Raw genomic sequence first — 19,171 nt, forward strand, 5'->3', positions numbered from 1 at the left:
ACTTTTGCGCAACGCGGTGGAAGTGCTGTGCGTCAAGTTAATTCATCCACCGTCCTCTAATGTTAGTTTAATTTCAATTTCTAGCCTTTATCGCAGTAAATATATAGCTGTTTTTTCTCTGGCGTTTGACTTTAACAGTTAAAAACGGGACTGCTATATTTCAACTACATTTCCCATGATGCACCGAAACTAGCCGACAGTTTTGCTTCCGGTTTATTTAAAAACGCTAAAGCCACATTTTCAGAGTTTTAACCGGCAAAATGTGAATTAGGACGCAGAAGACTCACTTTTAGTGCTTTACGCGAATTCCTCAAGAGATGTTTGCTGTTTTACAAGGTATCTGCACGTTAAAATTGCATGCTATCGATGTTTCCGCTATTTAGTTGTTAGCATGTAAGTTCACTTAGCTAGTGATTCACAGTTAGTGTGAATCTGTTTCATTCGAACCACATGTTAAATATTACTACTCCTCAGTAAGGTTCAGTTCTGTTTTTATATACACTCCATGCATTTTTCATATTCTGACTAGCATATTAATGTGATCTAGTCAACTGTGTATAGAGCTGCAACAATTGAGTGATCGCTAAAATTAATCGCCTAATATTTTGATTATATTTTACTCATTTTGAGGAGGTCTGAAATTTGATTTCAGCTTATAAATGTGTCTTTCCCCCCTCATTTCTTTACTCCTCTATGACAGTAAAATAAATATCTTTGTGTTGGGGACAAAACAAGACCTTTGCAGACATAATTCTGCACATTTGGGAACATTGATTGACATTTTTCACCACTTTCCAATATTATATTCACCAAATAAGCAATTGGTTAATTGGTAAAATAATCAACATATTAATCAATGATTAAAATAATTGTTGTGTGTAATTAGTTTTCTGTCGACATCTCACATTGAGGAAAATGAATCTGTATTTGATATTGAATCTTCATTCAAAAAGTAAATGCTGTGATGAAACACTCTTATCCAATAATGATAATAAAAATAATATCCTGTGTGGTTGCAACTAATAATTTTTTTTCACTGTTGATGAATCTATCGATTATTTTCTTGATTAATCAGGCAGTAGTTTGGCCTATGTAATGTTAAGAAAATAGTGAAATGTTTCCCAAAGCCAGAGATGACAAAATATTGCATTTTAAGAAGCTATATTGGAACATTTAAACATGTTTCCCTTTGAAAAATGTACTTAAACCGTTTTATTTTCACATTATTGGATGCTTAATTTAATATGTGATAATCAATTGATTAATCGATTAATTGTTGCAGCTCTAATATCCCGAGCTCCCAGCAGAACCTGTGTGTTCTTAAGGTCATCACACGGTAAGCAGCTATAGGTGTTCGTCACACTGCCTCAGCTCAGGCTGGGGGGGATTAAAGCATGTACTTGGAAGGAGACATGAGAGGCTTTTGCTATTCTTAAGCTGCATAGGTAGCAATAGCTACTCCTGCTCCAGCCCCGTTCAGATCGCAGACAGGGCTCTGGAATCAATGTTAGTTTTTTGAGTGATATTCTTTTATCTTTTTCAAGCTTCTTCACACCTGCCAGGATGGATCTTGGTAAGGCTAAGCTAATCAGGACGGGTCTCAACTGTCTTCACCAAGCCATCCACCCCGTGCACGGGATCGCCTGGACGGACGGCAAGCAGGTCTGCCTCACGGCGCTCTACTTCATCAATGGGGAGGTGAAGTTTGGGGACACTAATGTTATCGGGCAGTTCGAGCACGTCTTCGGGCTCTTCTGGGGGCCGCTGTGCTGCTCGGATTCTCCTGCTCTGTTGGCCGTTCAGCACAAGAAACATGTCACCGTGTGGCAACTGCAGCTCAGTGCGCTGGAGCAGAACAAGCTGCTGTGCACTCAGACCTGTGAGATGAGCGAGCCTTTCCCTTTGCTGTCTCAAGGTTGCGTCTGGCATCCGAAACTGGACATTCTAGCTGTGCTGACGAAGAGGGACACTTCTGTGCTGTTTTCTGTCAGAGTGGACAACCGGAGAATCAAAGCAGACATTAAAGGTAGTGGACTCATTCACTGTGCTTGCTGGACTAAGGATGGTACACGCCTGGTGGTGGCTATAGGCAGCGCTCTCCACTCCTACATCTGGAATGACATCCAGAAGAGTCTGGTGGCCTGCTCCTTCTGCCCCATCTTTGACGTCGGGGGGTACATCTGTGCCATCGAGGCGACAGGGGAGGCTCAGGTTGCCGTGGCTACAGAGCTGCCTCTCGATAAATTATGTGGGTTGAATGCAGGCATCGCCTTCGACATGTCGACAGAGCAGGACTCGCTGCAAGGCCATGGCTCGCACATGTCAGAAGACGACAGCCTGCTGGACTCGAGGAGGAGGTCGTTTGAATCAGAGAGGGCTTTCATGCCCAGCTCAGGTCCTCTAGATCTCACCCACCTCCTGGCGAGGCACCGTCGCTCCGACCCAAGCCCCCTCATCCACCTGCGTCGCCGAGACACAGTGACGGGTTCTGGACAGGATTCCTCACACCTCATTCTGGTTACCTACGACCGAAAGGTCACCACCACCCGCAAAGTCAGCATCCCAGGGATTCTGGTCCCCGACATTGTTGCTTTCGATCCGCGGGGATCCACAGTCGCGGTGGCCTCCAACACCTGCAGCATGGTTCTCGTTTACTGCATCACTGCGTCTGCGATGCCCAACATCCAGCAGATTTCTCTGCAGGCGAACGATAGGCCCAAAGGAGTGTGCTTCCTCAGTGACAAGATGCTGCTGTTGATGGTGGGCAGGCAGAAGTCCAACGACCCTGCCTTCCTACCGTCTTCCAACACAGATAAATACATTCTTCGCCTCATAGCCAAAGAGCTGATGTACGATGGAGAGACTTCTGTCACGCCATCCCCCCCTGCCAACCATGAGTCCACTTCTAATTTCTGCGCACGGATTAGGAGACACTCAGAGAACCTGTCAAAGGATGACAGGGAACGCACAGGGATAAAGGACTTGGTGTTGCCTGGAAGGGGGATAGTTGGTTCGCCAGGGAACAGGCGCAGGCTGGTGGAGGAAGTGAGGAGCACCGAGGCCAGCCCCGTCACCAGCTCTGTGGACTTCTCTGACCGAGCTTCAGACAGAGCCCCGTCCAGTGCCTCTTCCGTCACGGTGGAGAACTTTGACATGGATCACGTCAACCGTATGTCCAGCCTGGCGGTGGCCGGCCAGGTCAGCAGGGAGTCCAGCCGGTGCAGCTCTCCTCGCTTCGAGCCGTCGGAGAAGCTTCACTCGGAGCCGACGCTGCCAATGCCTGACAAAACCTCTGCCGGGGCAAAAGAGCGGGCGCTGGAGCAGCTGGTTCATAACATGGAGAGACTTTTTACTCGCTTTACAGAAGTGCAGCAGTGCCTGACGGAAATCAGAGATTGTACGCAGAATGGCAAGAAGGCCCTGACTGTCTACCCCAATGCCTGTGAAGCCCCTTATGTCAATGTCACATACCAGGTACAGTTTTCTTCACTACATTTTCCTATTCATTTGTTAGCCTGCTGTAGCTTAAGTTTTTTCCTGGTTCAGGTGCAACAGCAAACCTTATTTGTTGTATGCATTTTTCTGTTGTTTTTGACCACTTTATGGACAAAAATGCTGATTATGTTTGGTCTCATGAAATCCAGGTTAACAAAACTGTTTAAGAAAATCATTTTAATTCTCAATTCTTATCATTTTTGTGCTTGTGATTTTTCCCTTGGCGGTGTCTTAAACTCTTTCTTTTTGCATCTTTTTTTTCTGTTCTTTGTGTACACGCAGAAGCAGTTGTCAGAAAACGTGTTCATTGACGAGCGGAGGCCGGTGCTGCTTTGTGACGGGAAGCTGTGTCTGCGCGCCCTGCAGGACCTGTTCGGCCTCACCATTGTGGAGATGATGTATGGTATGTGCAGGAAACTAAGCTCTGATGTCGAAAGGTCAACACATGCACTATACAGACAATTAGTAACCATGGTAAACTCAGCACTGCATCGCTTTCAAGCTTGTTTGTTTGGTGTCAGAAGTCCTTTTAAACCCTGGAACGCCACTCTGAAGCACCATCTAAGCCGCCTTTGTAGAATCCTCCTGTGTGCCTGTGAGATTATCCGTGTTGTAACAGAGCGTGCACAGGGTCGGCTAATTAAAACCACCTCGAGGAAACTGCTTAGGAAGGTCTTCCCCTGTGTGTATTTTCAGCTGTCTTGTATGATGGGTTTCCCCAGCGAGGTCAGCGAGAAGTCATCGACTAAAACCTTCAGCATTCAGCTTTTTTTTCCCCATTAAAACCTTTAAGTTCTCCGCTCAGCATGCACCTTCTTTGAAAAAGAACCTCAGGCTCATTGCAGCTTTCTACAGCTATAGGTACGTGTTCTTGCATTGTTCTACCGTTAACGTGCCTAAGCTATAATTGGAAGTGATTAAGAGCCTAGGTCAGATTACAAGGTTTTAAACAAAAGCAGCTTAATGTGCATAGTGTTTTGTTGCTGTCGCTGCTGCAAAGACAGGCTGTCCTGAACTGATACCAGCGAGGTATAGATCTCATCTATACTTAATTTGCTTATTAATTAAACAGAACTCAAATATATGGAAAATCATTCTTGGCTAATACTCGACTGTTTGGTTTTTACAGGACCGTTGTGGATTGTACTCGTGGCAGACGCAGACGGCTTTGTTCCTTTGACGTTTAAGCCCAAAGATGAGCTCACGGTGCGGAACGGGAAGCGAAAATCGACCCTTCGGACTCCTGGGAGTCCAGAGAACTCCAGTCCAACCAGCCCAGCCCCCAGCCAAAACCCAAACACAACCACAGAGGCCTCCACGTAGTAGCTCTGAACACACACAACCTCAATGTGTGGACTCAAATAATCTGATTGGTTCACAGTACAGATGGATCTCAACTGATTCTGCTTTATTGGGATCAATACCAATCTTGATTTTTAGGCAGTAAAAAACTACTTTGCCAAGATATCAGCTGATATTCTGGAGAGATGCAACCATATGTGGCAGTAATTTCAAAGCAATTTATGTTACAATTTAAGTAGAGACACCACTTGATCTCCTCGGATGTGACGGTTACTCTGCTACATGTGCTGCAGAGAGCTAGTTATGCTGGATAAACTATGCAAATGCCAATTCTAAATGATCTTTGACTCTTTTTTTTTAAAATCATATTCTGTAACAACACAGGTTTTCATATTGAACATATATGCCGAAAAGTATGAGCTGATATCGGTCGGTCTCTACCTTCTGTGAGCCACATTAAACTCATTTTTGTATTGAACCACAGTGTAGATTTGAAAAGGGCTGCCTGTGTAATGTTTACTACTTTGAAATGGAAGCTTACCGAAGAGAAACTGGGGGTAATGAGCCACAATTGTTTCCCTTTCTTGTTTTTTTTTCTTACTTTGACCAAATGCAGTGCAGCTTTGAGCGTCTTCTACAGAGATTTTCTTCACAAGAGAAAATACTGGCTAATGTATGACGTAAAGCACTCCAGATTTCTCAGCACTTAAATGCTAAATATTTTACCTCAAATGTCACAAGTTCAAATTACCCATGCTGTGCAGCCATTTGGAGTGAAATTGATCTCTATTACGGTCATGACAACACAACTGAAGCACTTTTTCCTCGGTTCAGTACCACAACTGCCCACAAGGGGGAGCAGCAGCAACAGAACAGTCTGTTTAGGTCACACACTGTTGTTAGGATTGTTTTTGAAGGCCAAAACCGAATGTAGCTAGCATTCTGAATATTAAATTTGCATAACCAGCTCTGTTTTTTTTGCGTGTTCTTTACACTGCACCGCCTCTTCAGCAAAGAAACACAACAACTACACACTTATTGTCTACCAACCAACCTCTACAACATTTATTCATATCATCAATCGTTTTAGAATCATAAATAAATAACGGTGTTGTAGAGCTAAACACAGCAAATAATGATATACATTCATTTATATAAATTAGGTAATCTTATATATATTTATTTATCCAAGATGACTATACAGTACATGTGAAAATGAAACAAAAAATGTTTACATTAAAACAATTTAACTATGTAATCAGTGTAATATACACTAAAGAACAACCTTCCAGCTGCTTTGCTGGAATCCGTGGCTTTGTTTTTTTGTTTTTTTTCTCTGTGAAATTCACTCCATTCAAGATCCAGGTCACACATTACTCAAATCTTCCACAGTTCTGGAGCTGACGCTTTGTTTCCTGTGAGAGACATCAATATCAGTAATGTTCATGTAACTTTACTCGTCCATTTTTTTTTTTTTGATTTCCCTGCTTCCTTAGACATAAAAACGACCATCTGCAAAACAGAACTCAATGTGTCAGTGGAGCTGAGAGGCTAAAGCTGTTCCCTCAGGTGTCCGTTTATGATTTCTACACACCGTAGCTCCTCCAGGCACAGTTTGTTCCTGAGCCGGACGTCTTCGCTGATGGGATAGAGGAGGAGGATCATTAACCCGGTGACGATGAAGGCCACTGGGGCGGCGCCGATCAGCAGCTTGAGGGTGTAAACCACTGGAGCTGGCTGCTTGCAGGCGCCGGTGTCGTAGCCTGCAAACCTGCACACACACACACATTAAACACAGGTTACTGGAAAATCAGCCTGAAGCTGCAGCAAATGAGCAAACTCGACACCTCTGGCATGATGAATTATGCATGGGAGCGGGGGGTTAATGGGGTTTTTTAGCGAGGTATCATGACACGCTAAGTGCAGCTGGGTCAATATATATTGGAGAGGGATGAATCTTGCATACATTTTTATTAAAAGTTTTGAAAAATATGTTTTTATGTTCATTATGATCATGTCTTTACAAATTCCATAATTATTTATGATGGAAACAATCACTTATTGATAAAATATGACTGGATATCACTAAATGTCAATTAAATAGCAGTCTCAATTTAATAACAACCACTTTGTAATTAGCTAAACAATAATAAAATGAGCTCATTCAGAAATAGTTTTGGTTGTGTTCTCTCTCTCTCACTTCCCTCTCAAGGAAGTGTGTTAATTCCAGATCACATGACCTGCTCATTTTCTTTCTCTCTGGTCATTTTCAGTCCGTTTTGTGGGCATTTTAGCTCTTTTTGTTTTCATTTTGTGCCTTTCTGTGGCCATTTTCAGCCGGTTTGGGGTAATTTTAGGTGTTTTTGTGGCCATTTTGCAATTTTTGTAGTTATTTTGTGTCTTTGTATGATAAATATCTGTCTCACTGAATCATTTTGTGTTTTTCTGTGGTCATTTTCTGTCAGTTTTTGTCATTTTGTGCACTTTTGTGGTCACGTTGTGTCTTTTCGTGGCCGTTTTCAGTCCGTTTGTGGTAATTTTAGGCGTTCTGTGGTCATTTTGTGTCTCTCTGTGGTCATTTTTGGTCATTATCAGTCTGTCTGTTGTTGTTTTGTCTCTTCATGATAATTATGTCTCATTGATTCATTTTGTGTTTTTCTGTGGTCATTTTAGTTTATAGCACAAATGGTGTTTGGTTATGGGCGGCCATGTTGATTTTAGGCGTGAAAACAGCAAAACTGTCAAATATGATAGATGTTAACTATATTACAAGAAGTCCTGCAATTATATATTGACCCAGATACACTAAATGGGAATGCAGACTTACTCCAGGCAAAGCGTGGACACTCCCAGGGAGATACCAGCGGCGAATTTAGTGAAGAAGACGTAGAAGGAGTAGAAGATGGCTTCGTGACCTTTGCAGTAGGGGTTGGCCAGTCTGAAGTCGTCCACCACGTCTGGCAACATCGACCTGGAAAGAAAAAAAAAAAAGATAAATTGCGTGATTTATCTGAAAGGCTGCACATCAGTCGATGATTTCAGGTCTGCTTATAGCGCCCCGATATACCAGTCTGCTAAAATTACAGGGCTAATAACACGATTAGATGATGAGCAGCGGGCGGCACCATAAACAATCGGCTCATCCAAAATAAACATGCCCCCTCCGGAGGCTGTAATTTGAGGTTTTGGGGAGGAGGCAGGAGACGAGCAAGGAGCGGTGACGGCCAGAGAAACGTCTGGAAAACAGATGTAAAGATACCTAAAAGCTCTATAGTGGCAAAGGAGATTTTAAGTAGATGCCACCTGTAATTTAAAAAAAATGACATCAGCTTTGTGACCGGCACTTGACCTGACGAAGATCTCTGAGCAACAAACCACTGCTGGGGCTTCAATAACAATATTTTGCATTAAATGAGAACTAAAATTAGCAGCACGATGACGTCTGAATGTAAACAAAGTTGGAGCCCTGCTGGATTTTCATTATTATAAAGGTATATATCGCACAATTTGCGATGGAATTTTTGCTCTACCACTTTTTTACTGCAAGTGAAGAAATAGAATATTCAAATTTAGCATAATATAGTAAACTACACTATGAGATTCAATCAGCATTACAACATACGTTAAGCAAGAAACTAATAAATATGGAATCACAGGAGTGCCATAAGAAAAGATAAATCTGATTTAAAAAATAGGAAATAAATGTACACATATAAAGAGAAATAAATAAAAAAATCTATTTAAAAAATGAGGAAATAAATGTGTAAATATAAAGAGGAATAAACAAAAAATAAATTAAAAAAAATTGGGATATATGAAGGTAAATTTTGTCTTTCCTTTTCCCATTAGTTTTTCCTATTTCTTGTTTTTTTTTTCAATAACAAAATGGAAAAAACAAGAGAAAAAAGAAAGGGAAAGGGGAAATGCAAAGACAAAATTTACCATCATATGTTCAGATTTTTTAATAAATTAATTATTTTTTATTTATTTATCTTTATATTTACGCATTTTTATTTATTTCACAAATATTTCCTTTTTGTTTAACAGATGAAACTGTTAAATACTGAACATATATTTCTAAAATTAGATACAATTTGTAATAACATAAAAATAAGTATCGTTTTTATATTATTACTGTGTTTTAGGTGATTTCGTTGTTTTCAAACATGTAAATATCAAAAAATGTCACTTTAAAAACGGCAAAAATGAGGGAGAATCACTGTATTTTTATGAGCTGGTTATTTTCTTTTATTTTCCAGATTCCTTGTGGTGAACCAGGTGGAATATTACCATTTTTTGCTGTTGTTTGTTGCACAGTTTCTCTTGTTTTTACCGTGCAGAGAGGTTGCATGGATGTTTAAGATGAGTTCACTGATTCAGAACACCAATTCAAAACAAAATAAATGCAAAATCTTGCTTTTTTGTGCGTGTTTTTGGTGCTCAGACCATCGAGTCTCACCATGGCAGCAGGAGCGACGCAGCGACACTGAGTCCAGAGGAAACGGCCACAACGTACGCCACCACCACGTTAGGAATGAACACCAGCATCAGGGTGAAAGGCATGATCCACTAAAGAGACAAACAAAGTGGAGGAAAAGTTAGTTTCGTTAACCTGACGTGACTTTTCAAGACTCTCTTCCAAATGTGTTTCCGGGATTAAGACACTTCCCAGTTCATCCACAAGATGGCACAAACATTAAAGCTCAACAGCTATCAAAATAAAAACACTTCTTCACTCACTGTGATGCCACAAAAAGCAGCCGTCTTCTTCCCGAATCTCTGCAGAAACCATTGCCAGAGAGGAATGCTTATCACTGCAGAAACCTGAGCACAAAGATAATGTGAAATGCAGACGTGAGGAGAATTATTCTGAAACATTTCCTCCATAAAACATAAACTCTTCTAAAGCTACTGCTATAAAGGTCTGAACTGAGCAGATAATGAAAAAAAATTAAAGTATAACACAGAGTACGAGTGAGATGTTGGAGCTCTTTGTGTTCCTCACCAGGATAGTCAGCACAATGTTCTGGAAGTGGTCCCTCAGGTCGGCAGCGTAGGTGCAGAAGAGGACAAAGTTGCTCTGAACCAGCTGTAGAAAATCAGAGATCAAACATTCAGACATCCAGCCTGCTCTTGTCTACTCAGCACTGTCGCCGTGCACTCCGCCGGCTGCCAAATGAAGTGACTGGAGAAGCTGCTGACGCTGTCTCACAGTGATTTATTCCCACTCGCAGACTCGACGTGGATGACAACTGACACCTCCTCAGAGATGAGTGGGGTGGAAAATATACAGAAACGATGCAAAAGTCTGCAATAATTTAAAGCGCCTTAAATCGAGGTGTCAAAACAGAGGCGTCTGTGTACGAGTGACAGGAAAACAGCAGGAATCCACTGCTCCGGTATCACTCTCAGGAGTCTTAAAACACACTTTAAAGCAGCAGCTTTCAGTAAGTGCTCCTCTGCATTGATCAAATCAACATTGAGCCTCGTCGGGATGCAGGACCGGCTCCATTTACTGTAACGCTGAGTGTCGTGTATGAGAAGTGCTTTCTAAATACATTTACCTGAATGGCGACAGTGATGAAGAGGAACGCGGCGGTCAGAGTGAGGTACGGCCCGTGTCTCATCACCAGGATGAAGGCCTGGTGGAACGGGATCTGCTTCTCCGTCTTTGGGGCATACGGATCTGAAACAGGTTACATGTGGAATAAAAATATGAGCGAGCAGCAGATCGAATAACATGCAGTCAGGGGAAGGAGAACTCTGGAACTGCCCCTGCAATGCAGAGGGAAGCTGTCTGTCCCACTGAGAGGCGTCATTTATCGTGAAATAAAGATCAGATACAGAGTAATGAGCAAATACTGGGACTTTACCAAAGAGAGGGGCATGTATACAGCTACAGATGTACATGCAATATATGTATCCCATACCATCTACAACTAGTTTTGGCACAATATCACACTATTTAAAAAGTGAAAAATGGATGATTTTAAATGTAATTTCTTGAACAAATTACTGTTATTTCACAGACTATTGCGATTATACATGATAGTACTATTGCAATATCTAGTGAAAATATGACAAGAAATAATGCTGGTGGTCAAATTCATGTTTGCATTCGTTTACTGAGTGTTTTGTCTCTTTTTTTGGTAAATTAATTCCACTCAAAATACGATTACAGGTAGGAGGAGAGAGAATATTTAACCATCGCTGAACTGTATGCTTCATTGTTGGTTTTTAGTCTGTTCCCAAACAGCAAAAAAATGTCCTTGAGCTCAAGGTTGACTGAAAAATCTGCTGTCTGCCTGTTTTTGACAATCAAGAAGTCAGTTCAGATCCTCACCGTCTCTCTCTTTGACTCCCAGAAACATCACCAGGGTACAGATGACGAACACTCCTCCGATCACCCCGGCAGCGATCATGTAAACCTCCTTCTGCAGAGACAAACACCAGAAACACAGCTCAGTCCATCATCTCTTCTCACACAACATCTATTCTGAGGCTTTCTGCAATATTTAATTCATAATGTTCTCAAATGCCTAAAAAATTTAAAGGGTTTCATTTCCACACGCTATACATCCGTTCTGAAGACGAGTAGGTGTTAGTTTCTACCTTAAACTTTCTGTTTTCCTCAGATCTCTGTTCTCCTGACACTCATCAGCGTTTGATTTATTGCCTGTGAATCTGCGTGGACTTTCTGGCTGCACTAACCTGCCATGCGCATTTCGCTGTGCAAACACAAGCATAAACAGGAAGAAACCTCAAGTAGATCTGTATCCAAAAATACCACCGATGCCGAACCCCGACAGGAACTGCTCTGCCTTAAACAACCTCTGTTTGTTTGCTATTTTTCCGTGTGGCTCAGCCCCGGCGGTTCATTATTATTTATGCACATCAAACACTCCCAGTTTCCGAGGGCAGACTGAGTTTGCCCAGACGGTGTGCCACCCTCACCAGCGACCGCGAGAGGAATTTAGCGGGTGGCTGCTGGAGGGTTTGGCCTGGCGAGCGGATCGCCCTGATAGGGTTCACCCAAGATCCATTTGGAAAAGAACCATTTAAAACCCAAATAGCTGCGGCTGCAAACCCTAAAGTTTGGACTCTTGGCTCGTTTCATCTTCACAGAAAAGTCCCGTCCCGGCAGCTTTATTCACAGCTCTGCAAACTGAAATGTGTGCTCTGAGAGATTAACATTTCCCACATATTGAATCTGCCTCGGAGTGCTCAGGGTGTGATATAAATAGGCCTAATGGCTTGCAGACTGTGGAGACCCCTCGGCTCAGTGGGGCCATGTCTGGAGCCTGGATGTGAAGGGAGGAACCCCCTTTTTGTGGTCGGCCGGCTCAGGATGTCGGGTTCGGATATCAAACAACGGCGTCTCCTTTCAATCCCGAAACATTTTGGATGTCAGAAACGTGTAGAAAGTCTGTAAATATGGAGCCAATTTCCAACAATCCTTCCTTTTCACTCAACCTCGATCCGCCTTTCGCACACAGCAGCTTCATGGGAGATATTTTCAAACTTTGGCCTACTTCGAGCACACCTGGCTGCTCCCGGCTCTTTGACACTTACAGCGTGTGACAGGTAATCCTGGGAGCGAACCAGGCTCTTGACGACCTCCGTCCCGCTGCTGTTGCCGGGGTAACCGGCGGACATGTTGTGAGTGGGGCAGTGCTTCAGAGTGTGAGCGCTGGCTACGATCTGGCCCTGGATGGCGGCGCCCACCAGCGTCCCCAGAACCTCCATCGTCATTCCTGTCATCACAGATCCAGCAGTCAGACGCCACGTTTGTAGATAAAACGCCACAGCACAGGAATGATATTAAAACAGGCCTTACGGTAAGCAGTGGCCGAGTCTCTTTCCTTCTGGTCTGTGCTCAGGAACATGGTGAGGGCAGAGTAAGGCACGTGGAAACACTGCAACGGAGCAGAAAGAGTCGGTTAATTCTCAGGTAAAACAGAGTAAATACAAGTCAGGAACAGCAACAGACAAAAGGTGCAAAAGTCCCACGAGGCAAAGAAGAAATAATGAATGGATTTTAGTTGTGGGGTTATTTTTAGTTACAGTGGTGGATTGTTTCTAGGGATAGAAGTGACGGTCGGTCACTTTGGTCTGGATCCAAATCTCTCTGTTGAATGGGCTGCAGACATTCATGATCCCCAGAAGATGAATCCTAAAGAGCATTGTGGCCTCATACCACCAGACGAAAGCTGACATTTCTGGTTTTGAGTGACATACCTCAATGACGGTTATTTAGTCGACATTTCAGTGATATCCAGTCATTTTTATTAATAAGTGATTGTTTCCATAATAAATAATTATAGAATTTGTAAAGACATGATCATAATGAACTTAAAAAACATTTGTTTTTCACTTTTAATAAAAATGTATACAAGATATATCCCACGGATTTCAAAAGTTCCTCAATTATTTATTGACCCTACTGTTGTTTCTTTTAACCGGCTTCCAATTAAAGAAATTAAGTCAAAAATGCAGGACTTTGTTTCTGATGAAATCTCTGTACAGGCTGTTTTCCACTGCAGGAACTTGTAACAAGTCAGTAGCTTGTAAACAATGAAGGATTAATGCTGAAAATTTGACTTTTTGTGTAAAACGTGAACAAGAAAAAGGCATTTCAATTAAATTCTATGTAAAAAATGGTGTTATTCAAGTCTGTAAACATACACATGCTCCAAATATCAGTCCTCTGTCCTTAATTACTAACAACTGATGTCAGCCTTGATAAAAACAAATCAGTCGACCCTTATTGTGAACTTTCATGTACAGACTCCAACAGGAAACACCCTTAGTGTCTTTTATCTGTGAGAATGCAGAATGTACAGATGCTGTAAATATATCAAAAGCCATCTCTGCAGTTTCCATGTTGGCCAACCTCAGCTCTGTTTTCTCCTTCCTCACCACCACCTCTCCCAGAGAATAGTCCTGCTTCACTTTGTAATTTACACAAGGGCTCAGTCAGCACTGCGGCCAAATGAGCCTGCAGAGCCGCAACCAAAATAAATGCGGCCGTGAAAAGGATTTTTTGTGTGCAGCTCCTATACAGCATGTCATTTACGGGGCTTTTTCACTGCGAGCAAACATTTACAGAGTCCAACCTGCTTAGCTCTCGCACACAGATGGAAGTGAGAACGGCTTAATTTGGACGTAAAACCGGTTATTAGTTGATTGCATTTCCAGTGACGTATGGCATTCTGACTCCTGTTTACAGACTGAGTGATAACAGCTGGTCTTTCCCAGCAAAACTTCACACAAACACACAAGCAGCAGACAATGAAGGAGGGGGAGCTAAAAGAGGCAACCGGCATTTACGCAGCGAGAAGGTTCCTGGCAGGACTGACCGTATACTTATCAAGTAGTTAGAATGACATGCCATCACAGCTCGCCGCAGTGTGGCTGCATGCTCTGTAGCACATGTTATATGGGTTAGAGGGAGAAGAAAGTAATGGTCTGGAGCATAATAACAACAAAACCTAAATAACTACACTTCCTCTTTGAGGTGATTTGTCAAATCTGCTTGCAAATCAAAGACTTGGACGACTGCAATCAGCTCCATCTTTGTTATTCTCCGTCTTTTATCCATTTGTTATGTAATCTGTCATCTGTAGACACAATCGGGGCTTTTATCTGCTCTTTTTCTCTTGTTGTCTGAAGTATCACAAGCTGAATTTGTTCAACTTACAGTGATGAGGGTTTGGTAGAGGCAGTAGAAGCCCAGATACCAGATGAACCTGCCGCCACTGAAGGGAGGAACGAACCAGAGGTAGAAGTAGGAGACCACCAGGAACGGTGTGCAGCCCACCATCCTGCAGGAAACAGAAAAAAAACGTTCAAATATTCAGCAAGAAACTTGGGGAAACTGTGCTTCACTGCAACAATCATCCTCGTTTTCACAGCAGGGCAGAGGTTGTGTTACGTAAGTTTCACAGCACTGTTAAAATCAGGCCATATTTGAGGCCGATTACAGCCGAGGGGTTAAGCTGACTGCTAAATGATTATGTTGGTGTGAGTATGGCAGGAATCTGTCCGGGGAGGGACGCACAAACAAGGGAAAACACCACAATATATCAAAGCCACACATACCGTCGAAACACACAAGCAAACGCAGCGTGAAGCCGTTCTGCTGCGTCGAGCTTTTTCTCAGAACTTGGATGATTTGCTATGTGGGCCATGTATAATTCATAAGTAAACAACTGGTCTGTGTCATTATGGTCGAAGTGAGCAGCTGCGTGCTGCAAAAATGAGGAGAAAAAGAGCAGATTATGGATGATCAACGGTCTGCCGGCAAGCACCGACATATCATCATCATCCTCCCCCTTCCTGCTTCCCTTTAGCCCTCCCAACCCCAAAACCCAAAAGATATGCTGTCTTTTAAAAGAATCACCAAAATTACAATATTTATCAAAGCCAGAAAGTGTAAAAACAGAAAGAGTCATGTTTCAGACGATCCTCAAACTACTCATCTGTGACATGCGGGTCCTCAACCCGATCTGAGCTCCCAATCGATGAGATTTCATCAGAATCCTTTCATTCTACGTGTCTCATTCGAACGTTTGCAAAAATGAAGCATTAGCACTAACCAGATTCCGTAAAAATAAAAAAAAATTCTGTTTTCCTTTGCGCAATCACAAAGCCATGTTTGACTCAGTTGCGACCAACAGTCATTTCATAAAAATTCAGGGACCTTTCGGTTGAACTGCAAGCAGTGTTTACACAGAGCAGAGAGGACACAAGCATGCAAATAATTTAAAACACAAGCAGTGAAATGTAAAACATATAGTCTGTGAAGTTACTATTTTACCCCAGTGTTGGTAACACCTGTGGGCCACATGTTCATTCCAAATTTTTTACTGTTTTGTCAAATAAATCAGGGTAATTCTGTCTCAAATCCTCAACTTTTTAGAACAGTTACTATTTAACCACCTCAGATTTGCCTGAAAAAGTCACAGCAAAGCGCATGGATATTTCTAATTAGATTTCAAAATCTTTTCGTTGATATATCAAGTGCTTCTGAGATAAATCAAATTAAAAATAAAAATAGAAGTTGTCCATCGATCCACTGTCAGCTCATTTCTTCACACATTGACATTTAATGCGATGCTTAAACAACAATATCTCAGAAACTATTCAGGATAAAAGCTTGAAAATGTCGCTGTTATTTCTCTTACATGTAGGCATGAACTATATTTCGAAAACTCTTCATATTCAGAGAGACATTTTGAAATTCCATGACTTTTCATGATGGCTTCATATTTTTTCTCATCATATTTCAGATCACCCATAATCAGAGAATATTTGATCGACTTTTCCAGATTCTGAATCAATGGCATGAGGAGAAATTACTGGGAAAACTTCGGACTTATCAGTCAAACACAGCCTCAGATTTCAATGAGTGAGAAAAAGAAAGAATCTCTGAAAGTATTTGATGTCGCGAGCAAAAAATTCACAAAAATATCTACACTTTGTGAGAACAAAATCAAATCAAAGATGGTCAAGCAGAAGGTTTCTGAGCAACACAATACCATGAAGATTCACTCTGTTTTTGTCTTTATTACATGATTTATGGCATTATAACTTTGTCAGCCTACACAGAAGATGTTTTTGAGTTCTCTCTACTTCTAGTTATGATTTTGCTGTTTCCGTAGAGGTGCAGGACTTTATATTGCAGTAAAAAACTGAACCCACAGAGAGGAAAAATGTGAGTTCAGAGTTCTGAGGAATAGCTGTAATTTGGCTCTTCTGCAGGTAGAAAAAGGTCAGATGGAATTTAGGTGACCGTGACAAAACTCCGACCTCTGACCTGCTGCAGGAGAAAGCGGCAGAGAGGGGCCGGTTACAGTCATTTCTAGCATCATCCAGGCGGCTAAAACCTCCCTCTCCTCCTAATTGTTCGCTCGAACAAAGGCGGCGGACAACGCTGGTGCTGCAGTATTGAGCGCTGGGTCATTGGGGAGCTGAACGGGCCCCTGAATGGGACAGTTAGAATGTTCCTGCAAGATGAACGTGTTCAGAGGGAGGACGAGCACAAACGCACTTCCTCACACATTATGCATGCATGAGCACGCGGTCACACCTGTCCCCAAAATCTGCACGGCCTTAATTAAAGCGCCTGATAAGAAGCTGCCACTTAAAATTCTTTTCTCTCTGACTTGTCGGGGACATTTGCAGAATGTTAATTAGATGATGTGCAGTGGGGCAGCAGGGATTTGGAATGAGGTCTAGCAGGTGAGAACGTGAGCAGTGTGAAGGAACCTACAGTAGGGACTATTTACTCTTTATTTTACTTGATTGTTCCCATTTACACTGTATTTCTATTGCACAAAAAGTAAAGGCAAATATTTCACCTTTTTTAATGGACTACATCTATTTAAATGAGAAAATGCCACAGATTTTTCTAGGACAGTCTACAAAAAGGATAAAATCTGAAAAAAGTGCTGTCTTTTTTTCCACAAATTCTTCTTTTTTGTCAAAACTTGCTGCCTACATTACTCGCAATTCTCACAAGCTCAGATGTGGAACTGAACGCTGTAGTATTTTACTTTATGATCAAAACGACAAAAGTCAGACAAAAAAACCCAACAAAAACCAGACAAAATATGACAAAATGAGCTGCAAAATGAAAAAAAAAGTTAGACCAACGACATGAAACAAAACAAAAGCGACAAAAATTGAACATAAAGTTACAAAGTGACGAAAAAACAAACCACAAAAGCAAGAAACAAAACAACAAAAAAGTAGACAATGCAAGCAAGACAAAAAATACCAAAAAATGATGCACAAAACAAGTAAAGCGAAGCACAAACTGACAAAAAAAAGACAAAAAACACAAGCGAGACAAAAGGGAAAAACGAGAAACAAAATGACAAAGAAAAACATGAGACAAATGACAATAAAAGAGACAAAATATTTTTAAAAATGAGACACAAAATGACAAAAGAACAATGAGCAATCTAGTATTTTAAACAACCCATCAAAGTCTAGGAATTATTTTAAATTTATAGTTTTATTTCATATTTCCACTCCATCACAATTTAGAGGCAAATATTTCATCGTTCTGTCGACTACATTTATTAATATTCAGATTATTAACACAAGATTTAATCAAAAAACTAGTTATGGTGTAATACTGCTGAAAAGATGCCCTTATTATTAACCTAAGATTAAATTTCATCTGCATAATTTAAACTGATGAACACATCAATGCATCAAATATACTCCAATAACGGTATATATTGACTTTTAACTTTTGGTACTTTAATTATATTTTGATGCATATTTACTGCAGTAAAATGCAGAACTTTGACTTGTACCACAGTCCTTCTGCACTCTCCTACTGCTACTTTAACTTAAGTACTTCTTCCACCGCTGAGGTTATCGACTCTGAACTCAACTAAGGATGTTAATTATCTCAGAAATGCTTTCTAAAAGAGGACACAGAGTAGCTATCCTGATTTCTTCCAGATGCCGGAGCAGAGCACGAAGAAAGTCCGCTGGTCAGACTGAGGATTAAACTGGTGGTTTGTTGTGTTTGAGTGGGGAGTCCTTCTGAAACGGCGGTAATCAGTTGCTTCCAAACCGTCTCCAACACACGTATGCAAGAAGACAAAATGATATTTATATTAAAAAATGCCTACATAAAATAATATTCTAGTCACAGGGGGTAACAAGAGCAATCCCAGATTTCTGACCTCCGCCAAGGGAAGATGTGGATGGTAAAGCAAGATCTTTTTTTCCAACAAGGGAAAATCTAAATCCGGATCCAGAATCCAGATCCTTATCCGGATCAACACAAAATTTGAATGGAGTCTTCCCTGGGCCAAGATCCAACTCTGGTGAAAATTTCATGAAGATCCGACAAGTAGTTTCCGAGAAATCCTGTCCACAGACACGCACACAGACAGACAAATAAATAAACGGACCTGATCGCATGACCTCCTTGGCAGAGGTAATTAATTTGACTTTTAATGCTGTTGGCAGCACTGTTGATGATACTTCTCTACTTCCACGGAATAAATTTGTGAATGCAGGACTTTTACTTGTATTAGAATACTTTTACATTTTACTTTTTCTACTTTTGCTTAAATATATTGTACCACCACTGACATATCCCCTAACTAGGCTGCTTTTATCCACAGTGACCGGCTGTTTGGTTGATCCATATCGTCTTATTTGACCAAATTCTCATTGTTTGGATATTGGCTGGTGTAACTGTCATAAACAGAAAAGTGCAACATCAACAGCCTTCCAGGATAAATCCATTATACTACAACCACAAAAATAAAATGAGCTTGTATTGGAATAGCTTTGATTGTGTTCTTTTTATTACGTTGAGATGATCATGACAGATATTATTATT

General features: G+C 41.4%; 2 protein-coding genes across 10 annotated transcripts in view; one reads left to right on the forward strand and one right to left on the reverse strand.

Moving 5' to 3' along the window:
* Positions 1-15: 15 nt before the first annotated feature.
* Positions 16-5,763, forward strand: wdcp (WD repeat and coiled coil containing). Of its 4 annotated transcripts, none has more exons than XR_002595734.2 (4): positions 16-336; positions 1,545-3,474; positions 3,778-4,356; positions 4,625-4,749. XR_002595734.2 is itself a non-coding variant. In XM_022194690.2 (4 exons), the coding sequence occupies exons 2-4, from the start codon at positions 1,564-1,566 to the stop codon at positions 4,816-4,818; spliced, it is 2,226 nt and encodes a 741-aa protein (XP_022050382.1). In that variant the 5' UTR covers positions 16-336; positions 1,545-1,563; the 3' UTR covers positions 4,819-5,763. The 4 variants fall into 4 exon arrangements, 3 of the variants coding, with proteins under 3 accessions (XP_022050382.1, XP_022050383.1, XP_022050381.1); XM_022194690.2 differs by having other exon boundaries at positions 3,778-3,898; positions 4,625-5,763; XM_022194691.2 differs by having other exon boundaries at positions 3,778-3,898; positions 4,192-4,755.
* Positions 5,764-5,832: 69 nt separating this feature from the next.
* Positions 5,833-19,171, reverse strand: part of mfsd2b (MFSD2 lysolipid transporter B, sphingolipid) — a 33,580-nt gene continuing 20,241 nt past the window's right edge. For all 6 annotated transcript variants that reach the window (XM_022194695.2, XM_022194694.2, XM_022194692.2 and 3 more), the window contains 11 exons: positions 14,498-14,621; positions 12,635-12,713; positions 12,370-12,551; positions 11,141-11,231; positions 10,362-10,483; positions 9,803-9,886; positions 9,538-9,621; positions 9,257-9,366; positions 7,625-7,768; positions 6,392-6,568; positions 5,833-6,212 (listed from right to left, as the gene is read on the reverse strand). In XM_022194695.2, coding sequence (XP_022050387.1) covers positions 6,164-6,212; positions 6,392-6,568; positions 7,625-7,768; positions 9,257-9,366; positions 9,538-9,621; positions 9,803-9,886; positions 10,362-10,483; positions 11,141-11,231; positions 12,370-12,551; positions 12,635-12,713; positions 14,498-14,621 — 1,246 coding nt within the window. In that variant the 3' untranslated portion in view covers positions 5,833-6,163. The remainder of the gene's footprint in view (positions 6,213-6,391; positions 6,569-7,624; positions 7,769-9,256; positions 9,367-9,537; positions 9,622-9,802; positions 9,887-10,361; positions 10,484-11,140; positions 11,232-12,369; positions 12,552-12,634; positions 12,714-14,497; positions 14,622-19,171) is intronic.

This window comes from Acanthochromis polyacanthus, chromosome 16 (genome assembly GCF_021347895.1).
Source record: "Acanthochromis polyacanthus isolate Apoly-LR-REF ecotype Palm Island chromosome 16, KAUST_Apoly_ChrSc, whole genome shotgun sequence".
In the NCBI taxonomy this organism is placed as follows: Eukaryota; Metazoa; Chordata; class Actinopteri; family Pomacentridae; genus Acanthochromis; species Acanthochromis polyacanthus.

Excerpts from the sequence above, each read along its gene's own strand:
- wdcp (XM_022194689.2), top strand. The coding sequence starts at position 1,564 with ATGGATCTTGGTAAGGCTAAGCTAATCAGGACGGGTCTCAACTGTCTT. Across the intron at positions 3,475-3,777 it reads ATGTCAATGTCACATACCAG|AAGCAGTTGTCAGAAAACGT; the intron begins GTACAGTTTTCT and ends GTGTACACGCAG.